This window comes from Drosophila rhopaloa, unplaced genomic scaffold (genome assembly GCF_018152115.1).
Source record: "Drosophila rhopaloa isolate 14029-0021.01 unplaced genomic scaffold, ASM1815211v1 contig_167, whole genome shotgun sequence".
NCBI classification, from domain to species: domain Eukaryota; kingdom Metazoa; phylum Arthropoda; class Insecta; order Diptera; family Drosophilidae; genus Drosophila; species Drosophila rhopaloa.
The window spans coordinates 9,311,207-9,320,921 of record NW_025335047.1 but is presented as its reverse complement, the minus strand read 5'-3'; the positions used below and the strand labels follow the sequence as shown (position 1 = coordinate 9,320,921).

General features: G+C 41.3%; 2 protein-coding genes across 2 annotated transcripts; both read right to left on the bottom strand.

The window, feature by feature from the left end:
* Window positions 1-3,374: 3,374 nt before the first annotated feature.
* LOC108037361 (AT-rich binding protein) lies at window positions 3,375-3,991 on the bottom strand. The gene is given in 4 exon segments (XM_017113912.2): window positions 3,375-3,698; window positions 3,700-3,832; window positions 3,877-3,967; window positions 3,970-3,991. Coding segments are annotated over 4 exon segments (570 nt in total).
* Window positions 3,992-8,630: 4,639 nt separating this feature from the next.
* On the bottom strand, window positions 8,631-9,356 carry LOC123037518. The gene is made up of 4 exons (XM_044458574.1): window positions 9,251-9,356; window positions 8,922-9,040; window positions 8,785-8,866; window positions 8,631-8,725 (listed from the first exon to the last, which is right to left on the bottom strand). Exons 1-4 carry the CDS (start codon window positions 9,354-9,356, stop codon window positions 8,631-8,633), a joined length of 402 nt encoding a protein of 133 aa, XP_044314509.1.
* Window positions 9,357-9,715: the final 359 nt, after the last annotated feature.

Sequence of the window (9,715 nt, the reverse complement as noted above, 5' to 3'; positions counted from 1 at the left end):
GGCGTCGTGGCTCTTGTTGGTTTTATGCTGGCAGCGTGTATATTTAATTAAAACAGGATTAATCTAGCAGAAACAATACTTCACTAAATGCAGCAGCAGCAGGAGCACGAGGAGCATGAACAAACTGCGCTGCCTGTGGTCCACGACTCCGGCTTTAGCTCCATTTCCAGTTTCGGCTTCAGCTCCGGCCTGTGGCTTGGCTAACAGACTCGTTGGCTTGCCAGGCAGGCGGATTGGGTGGCGGTGTGGGGTGGACTGGCGGAAAAGCTGGGAAAACGGGGGAAAAGGGGGGAAAAGCCGGGGTCCGGAGGGTTATGAAGGCGGTGCTGGGGCTAACCTGGCTGCCAGATTCGGCCGAGCTTAACACAAACAATGGCGTTAACTGCTCATGCTCAGCCTCGCTCACTCACACACACACACTGCAGGAAAACAACACAACCTCGAGCAAGGATCATATTTAATATTTATTTGACGTTGTACAACTCGTTTTTGTTGCCTAAATATTTAAACTTCAATAGAGACAATATTTTTCAAATAAATTTACAACAATTTTAATGGTAATAGTCATGTATTTAATTACAATAATTTCTTGTTTTTGCGAAAAGTCAATTAAAACAATTAAAAATATAAAAATTAAATTGACTAATAAAATCAATAAATAACCTCATACCTTAAGATATTTTAAATACATTTTTAAATAAATTGGCAAGATAATGTTCAGACACAGAAACACTGGTCACCGCATGCCACTTGGCCTTAGGTCTCAAATATTCCGAACAATATTACAATAGTTAAATTGCCAGTATAGTCAAATTCTTGGACAAAAAAAAATTGTTTAAAATAAATATATGTAAAATGTATGTGATGAACAGAATAGTTTTCTCGCCATGTACACTCACACTCACTCGACGGCTTTAATGCACTACGGGCCCCAAAAAGTATGCTACGCTTTTTGATACGTTATGCAGATCCTTGGCAGAGCGCCGCCGACAGCTTAGCAGCGCGCTTTCAATCATTCAACTTCAGCTTTTGGCTTCAGCTCCACAACGACTCTGACTACGACTCGTAGTGCTCCTCCGACTTGGGGCTGCGTTGCCAATCAAGGAAATTGCGTGCTCACATGTTAAACGGGGCGGATGAGGGGTGCCAAAACAGGACAAATGGGAGCGAAAGAAAAACAGCAGCGTGGGCGAAACGCTTTTCGGCCATTTACTATCGACTTTAATTAATATTTACCTCCCAGTGCTTGCTTTCAGCTTTCAGCAGTGACTATTAGCCGGTGCAAACAGTTTTAACAGCTTTTGCGGATGTTTTGACTTTTAGTCCATCGGCCACATCAAAAACTTGACTCGACCTCAAGCGCAAGTCAAACGGAGGGCAAATAAACAAAATATATGCCAAAGCGGTAGCAAATTTCATCGCTCGCCCAATATTATTTCTTTTTTAATATTTTGTCCAACGCAAAGAAAACAACTAGCGCAGAGGGAGATTGAAATCCAAGAGCCGAAAACGAATACCCAGAGCCAAGAACCAGAACAAGAGCCGATTCTAGCAAAAATCCACACCAGGAAGTGCTATACACAGGCAATGCCAACAGCAACATCAGCAGCAGCAACAGCAACAAAAACAACAACAAGAACAACGGCAACATGAGCCGAAATTGTAGTTGTACAAACACGTCAGCTTTTAAATTACTTGGCCTAAAGGTAAATTGAGCGGAAGTTAAAATGTTGGAAAAACAGCACGAAAAGAGAAAAAACCAAAAACACGGGGAGGTGGTCGGTGGGTGGTTCATGGGCGGTTCATGGGGGTGGTGTGTAACGGAATACAGTGCCAGTTAAGTGGGGAAAAAGGGAAAGGCGGTGTCCATGCCAACAACAACAACAACAACAAAAAACAGCAACAACAAGAGCCAGTCCAGAGTTCGTGGAGTGAAAGGCGGCACACGGCAAATTTGCCGGGAGTAAACGCAAGAATAATAACAACCGAAAGCAAGTTTTTCGGCTCAAGTTGTTGTTGGCATCGCCGGTGCTGCTATGAAATTCAGTGGCATACAGAACGTAATTTCAACTAAACGAACCGACAAACAAAAACAAACAAACAAACAAACGAACAGCAACGAAATATTATTTTAGCTGGCTTGCATCCTTCCTGCAGCCTTGCGGCCAACAGGAGATTCCCCTACCTACCAACACCTACACTTACACCTACACCTACACCTACATCTCCGCATTCATATGCCGGCGGGATAAGTTGGCGAAATTGTGCAATAATAAAATATTTGCAATGTACTCGAAACGCGGCGGCGGCGGCGGCAACAACAGCGACTGCTACTGCGACAGCGGGCTGGCAACTGCATTTTCATAAAGTGCAGCTCATAATAAAGCCGTGGGTGGGTGGTCCACATAAAAAGCACAAATAAATATGAGCAGCAGCCAACGGGAGCAGCAGCAGCAACAAGCCGAACCAAAACAAACAACAATGGCAAGACCGAACAGCAGGAACAGCAGGAACAGGAGGGCCAAAACAAAACAATACAAAGGCGATGGCGGTGGCAGTGGCAAAAAAATATAATAAAGCCCGCGAAAATATTTGCAGCGGGCATTGAGAAATGTTGCGCAATAAAAATTGCATTTTTATGCTGATGTTTGAATTTCGCATGCAAATGAAAAACGAACAGTGCCAACCGAAAAATAACAGTCACAATTCGTTGGCCATCGAAAGGCTCGACCATTGCGTTACCCGATATCGCGATCAACACTATCTAATTCGATAAAAAACCATTTCCCGGAAAATGGCACAACGATATCGGTAACATTTTTTTATCTCAATGTTTTCATGGCAAACAATCAAATGTTTATCCTTTTTGAACCATCGCATTTATCAATCATGATAAAGCTAACGCACTTTGAAAAAATTATGCAAATTGGACAAAACAAATTTAGAATATATAGTCTTAAAAGTTTTTATTTAAAAGATAATTTTATTATATTTCAATTCTCTGAAGTATTGTCAAGCAAAATTAATATTTAAAGTGACTATTCCCCATTTAAAGTATATACGTAACCTATTAATAAAAACAAAATTGTCTTAAATATTTTACTTAAATCTATATAAATAGTATCTTTTTATGAGAAAAGATAGCAAATAAGTAATGCACTTGGAGTTTTTCTTTGCATTCAGCTATCGAATTGAATGGCACTATTCTCAATTGCAGTTTGGCTGCCAAATGGAGTGGATTTAATATGCTTTTGATACCCTCTGACTGCCGTGTAGCATAGACAACAAAATGGTCTGGAAATAAAAGGGGCCGGGCTAGGATTCTCGGGGCAGGAAGTGGCGCTACCGCTGCCGTTGCCTTTCCCGCTCTTCCCTCATCCGCTTTCCCGGCTTTTCCCGCTTTCCCCCGTCTTTCTTCGCGGCTTAGCTGAGACTTTGCGCCCACGCTCCACGTGTTTATGACTTTGAATTGCAACTTCATCCGCCGTGTGGGCCAGCGTTGCCTTTAGCTGTTGCTGCAGTTGTTGCTACTATTCCTGTTCCTGTTGCTGTTGCTGTTGTTGTTGTTGTTGCCGCTGCCGTGTGCCGTTCGCTGTCGGTTGCAATGATGGCGGCGCATAGCGCGCATTGTGACGCGAAATGGCGTCGAGTTGAATAATCCAACATGGCGTTTTGCCGCCGACGCCGAGAGCTCACTAGCTGCACTAGTATTTGTGTTTGGCGCTGTGTTTATGTGCGCTGTGTTGTCTGTTTCCGGCAGCCGGATAAAAAACTTGGCGTTAAAGTGTTAATACTTTGAGTTTTGAGAGCGGACTGGCAGGACATGCAAATGCTGTCGGGGGTCAGAGTTCGGTCGCCGGGGCCCCATATATACACATATATAGAGGGGTTCCATGGAGCGACAGCTTCGACGCTGTTTCCCCTCGACGCTGACACTTGTTCAATTCAAATAGCACGCCAGAGCCACGACATTGATGTCCTGGCACGGCATTCCGCCGCTTTTCCGCTTTTCGGGCCTAGCTCCGTCCGGAATTTGTAGCGTGCCCCGGCGAGCCGCATTTATGTTATCTTTAATTTTTCACAACGAAATTGGCCGTGGGAGTGCAGTTCGAATTGCCAGACAACAAGCATATTTATTTATATTGCCACGCCGCTCGACCCCAATGCGAACTGTCATGAAGGAAGAGGGCGGCCGAGGCACTTCAGTCGCCGTGCCATGGGAGAAATTGGGAGGTCCTTCGTGTCCTCTGCAGGCAGAAGATCAAGTTGGAGCTGACTAATGGAAGGGAACACTCAGAGACGATGTCAATTAAAAGGAACCTGCAAAAAAATTAAAGAAAATATAAGTTTTCTTACTTGAGCTTTTCACTAACAGGACGTCCAAGTTTATATGCCTCTACAAATGTTTTTTATGCTTATTCGTTACACTGTCTTTGGATAAGACCTTTAAATTCAATTTTAATAAAATCTGAAACCGAAATAATAAATCAAAACCATTAAAAACAAAAAAAATAATGGAAAACTTAATCAGTTCACTTACAAAATTGGATTTAAACCACTTATCATCGCAGATATATTTATTAAGCAGAAAATAAGTATTTAATTAAACCAATACTAATATGATGCTGATCAATAATAATCACCATACAGGGGACCAATTAAGCAGTTTCCTTTTTCTTTGTCGGTTTATCGCTGATTGGCCGGTGTAAATTTCAGTTTTACTTAAAAATTAATTATCAGTCGGCTGGGATCGGCTTGTTGATTTTGCCAGCCATCCAACCAACCAGCCTGCCCGACGGATGGACGGCTCGGTCATGTCACATTAAGCATACGCACTGTGTGCGCAGCGCATAACTGCCGGCCAGCCAAGCAATCAAGCGAACTGCCACTAAAGCCCCGCATCCTCCGCACAAATCCCTCCCAGGCAGCCGACAAACCAATTCCAGAGTCCAGCAAACAACTTGCCAGTCTGCAACAGCAAAAGCAAAAGCAGCAAAAGCGAGTGAAAAAAAAAACTCGCGAATTGTCAGGCTGGCGTTTAAAACCAGTTCGCATCAATTTAAGCGGACATATGCTTAACTTTACTTGCGGTGATTTTTCAACTTGGCCCGCAGAGTTGCAGTTTGCAGGTAGTCAGTTACCTGAATCCCCATCCTACTCTTTTCAACCAGGGGAAAAGGAAGAGGGGAAAAAAGAGTCTGGCTGGAGTGCTTTGCACATTGACAGCGTTAATTAACTTTTAATTTAATTTCGCGTAAATGAGTTTTTACTGTCAGCGCGCGTTGCTTTATTTAAGCTGACAAAAAACGCAATTTGCAATGCAAGAGTTTTTTGAGGGGGCAAGCGATCGAGCGAGCATGCTTTTAAGCGCGGTTTTCAAATGTGGCTGCGATGTCGTCAGCCAGTGTCAATTTATGCCGCCAAAGTGAAAATCCAAACTGAAAGATTTATGCAGGCGACACACAGACGCACAAGCACCAACACACATACATATTTTATTTATATTTTTCGCTGGCAAAATGTGATTTATACGAAAAATCTCAGCAACAACACACACACACACACACTTCCAGTGTGTGCGTGTGAAATATTTTGCAGCGTTTGAGCTTTTTAAATTCAATTTCCAGAGTCGCCAATGCCGTTGCCGTTGCCGTTGCAGTTGCAGTTGCAGATGCAGATGCATGGCCAGATTCAGATGCCGATGGCCATGTCGATGTGATGTCGAGGCCAGCCGTTGCATAAATAAGCGCTTTAGACCACTGTGCAAAAGTGTGTGTGTGTTGGGGGGGTTCGAGTGGAGTAGAGTAGAGAGTTTCGGCCGCACAGAAGGTGTGTGTTTTATTAATTGCCAGCGCCAATGCCGCAGTCGCCACAGCAGCCGCGGCCAAGAGAAATATGCGAGCAATGCACGCATGCGGTTCCCTCAGTTTCCCCTCTGCTTCCCCCCCTCTTTCGCCGACATTTCCCCAGTTTTTACCCACTTTTTACTCCACTTCCGAGTGGCCGGTCGCACGTTATATCGTTAATGAAAACTGATTCTAGTGTCATTAACGTTGCGAGCTCTCCAGACCGATTCGAGTGCACCGCGAGCAGTATCTGTCGGCGTCCTTGGGGCAATACTGGCCACCACTTCGACCTGACACCTCTCCCCCTCTTACCCCTCCTCACTCCCCCCTCCCCCACACTGCCATCTTCACATTCACACCATCACCAGCGGGCATGACGAGTCATTTAAACTGATGCGTCGCCAACTGAGTGAGCAACTGATTGCGTCCTGCCACTCTGCAGTCTGCTGTCTGCAGTCTGCAGTCTGCAGCCTCCTTCGACCCCCTCCCCCTCCCCCGTCGACATTGTCCTTCTCGTTACTGAACCCGCTGACGACTTAATGACAGTCATACAAAATACGACAACGGTGCGAAAATTGCAAGGCTTACCAACAACGCCGCTCCCGATGATTACCTTTTAATGCAAATATAAAAAAATGAAAGAACAACATAAAGCGATCAGATGGAAGTGAGTCGATGCAAAAATACACTTAACAATATAAGGAAATTAGCATTTATGCATATTTAGCTCATTCATATTTTATGAAATGTTATTATGTCTTTAGAAGATTGTTTAACTTTGCCAGACGTTTAAAAAAAGATCTGCAAAAAAACAAATGACCAAAAATTTAAAGAGTATAAGCAAAGAATTTCATAATTTAATTGATGGTACTTAATAATATATTAATTGTAACTTTCATGAAACAATAAAGCTTGAATTAAGAAAAGCTTTTTCAAAAAACATTAATTGGCAGGCGTTAGAATAAATAAGTATTGTCCTTAAGCGATATCAACCTCTTGTTTTTAGATAAATATGTTTACCATCAAACCAACATGACAATTTAATCACCATATTTGGATCATGAATGTTTGATCAATGATTGTTTGAACCATCCTTTTTGATTTGATTGACAAGTGCAAGCCGCTTGCTTTGGTCGGACACGCCCCGTAAAGCGTAGGGTATAATCAAAAGCGATGGCAGGAGCAAAAACAAAGGCAACCGTCCGACAAGCTGAAAAAAAAAACAAAAAATAAAAGCAAAAAAAGACAAAAAATAATACAAGAAACGCAGAGAGGCCCGAAGGGGAATGGCGGCATCGGGGATCTGGACAGAGCTTCACTGCGACGGCATGGCATGTGTAAATGACGCTTAAAATTGAAAAATTAAATGAGAAATTATTATGTGTGGCAGCGGGACGAAGGAGCGAGGCATCCGGACAGGGTATGGGCATCCTGCCTGCCCGGTGGGACATGTGCGTTAATGTGCGAGTGTGAGACGGCGCTGTGTCATTAAATTAATTTGTCAAATATGTATAAAATAATAAATTACCTTTTTGTCAGTTACTCGTTTATTAATTTGTACATGGCAACAACTTTTCGGCGCTGTGCGGAAAAAAAAAGGGCGAAAGGAAAAACAGGACGCGGCAGTGTCCAGAAGTCAACTAGCATAAAAAATTATGATGTGTAAAAAGTAAACACACACGCGGCAACAAAAAAAAAAAAAAAAACAACGAAAAGCGGTGTGAAAGTGTGGTGGTGTGATGGAAAATGGGATAAATTGGACAAATTGCCTGGCTGCTCATCGTGTATCGTTTAATAGAAACTGCCGACCCACCGCGATATACACGTCACATGTTTTCGGGGCATTTTTATTTCACAGCTCTGGCCGAAAGTTGAATGATTTATGATTTATTCAATGCAGAGGCCAAAACGATGAAAACGAAGCGGCTTGTGTGACTCTCTGTCTGTTAAATTATTTTTTAATGTGTCTATTAAAAAATACAACAGCTGCATCAACAACTGCAGGAACAACTAGTTCAACCGGATGACTATATGGTGCCTGGAATCGAGTGGCGCTTTTAATTCAGGTCGGGGATTTGGCGCTGGCATTAACATGGAACCAATATAAATGGCATGCCAAATTGTAGTGGATGAACAAATTTGCCGCTTCATATGCGAGCGGCAATAAAAACTTGTAGAGCCAAAGCCAAATGCGATTTGGTGGGGCATTTGTTTTAAATTACCCTGGCGTGTAAGTGATGAACTGGTGTTGTCTGTGTTTTCGGTCCGGCCAGTGTAACAGCAAATTGAGCAGTTGGCATAAAACAACAAATAAGCTGAGCCCATTTTGCCTTTTTTTTTTTTTTGTATTTTTCGACCCTACCGCCAACCCCACAAAAAAAAAAAAAAAAATAAGTAGAGCATTGAACTCGCTATCGTCAGGGGATTTCCCGTCAAAAAAAAAATCCATGATGAGTCATAAAACTATTGCAGTTACGAGTATTTGGAGTAGATTGCACAGCCGGCGATACAAAGATACTTTTGGGCTAAGGTGGCCGCACTCGAAATAAATAGTTCCTTAAGCGGGCAGGAGGCGATTGCAATTCAGGCCAAAGCTCCGCTAATACCAACTGATCCAGTACTTATCATAAATTCGAGTAGGTGAAGCGGCGATTTTCCTGCTTGCGGACTTAAGAACTCTGAAAATAAAAGCGAGAAGTAGGAAACTATGTATTGTTTCGCTAAAGTTCACATAAAAGAATAACATAAACTCATAGTAAAATCATAAAATAAAATTTTATTTTATTATGAAAATCGTCTCGGTACTCGATAGCGATCATCAGGAGACATGTCCACTTGATAATAGCTAAACACAACAAAAGAGAAAACTAAATAAAGCACTTAAAGGAGAAACAAAAATGTTACATTTTATGTATAAATAAATATGAAAATAACTTACTCAAAGGGATGATTAACCAGTGAATAAAGAATACGCCTATGCCGCTGAAAATTATAGATGAGCAAACCAGACAGCGCACACCCTGTTAAAAATAAGGATGTCATAGATTTCAAAAAGATAAAACAAATGAAAATAACCTTCAAAACTCCAATTAAAAGCAAAGAACCAGATAAAATAAAGTTGGCTCCACAAATACAACCAATTACGAGAACTGCGATTGGCAGGTTTTGTTTCCTTGCGAACTCCATAATAAATGCTAGGACAAATTATATTTCAATTTAAATACAAATTAATAATACCATATACTGGAAAACATGGAATATTTATAAGCTACTTTTATGTTGCTGGATTATTAACTAATATTTCTCGAATGTTTCACATTAAAGCAATCCGATTTTACTTATAATGACAAGTTATTAGTAAATTCCAGTTCAAGGTATTTTTATTTTCTTTCAGATATACTTACGAATGAAAATGAATCCAATGACTATATTAAGGCCTGCCCAGAAAATACAAGCCATATATTTAGTACAACAGTTCAGTCGTCTTAATAAATCCCGATTCTTGCACATTTTATTTACAAATAATATCCTTTTACACAGATTTTGACATAAAAGGAAAATAATCATGTTTTTTGTCTTTTAAGCTTAACAGGTATAAAGAGTGTTGTGTTTATAACCTACACGGTTTTATTTTTATATAAATCTGGCTTCACCAAAAATAGATTAAAATCTGACCATAAATATTCTCACACAAATTCGATTTGATAGTGGCATATTTCTAAATAATTGTATTTTGACACACCAAAACTCTGCATTTCAATCTTGGTTTGAATTAGTTGTTCCATTTTTCGGCATATTTTTGAAAATGTATTTTTCATAAAGGTGCCCAAAACTGCCACTCAAAGTGGTATATTTCTAAATAATTGTGT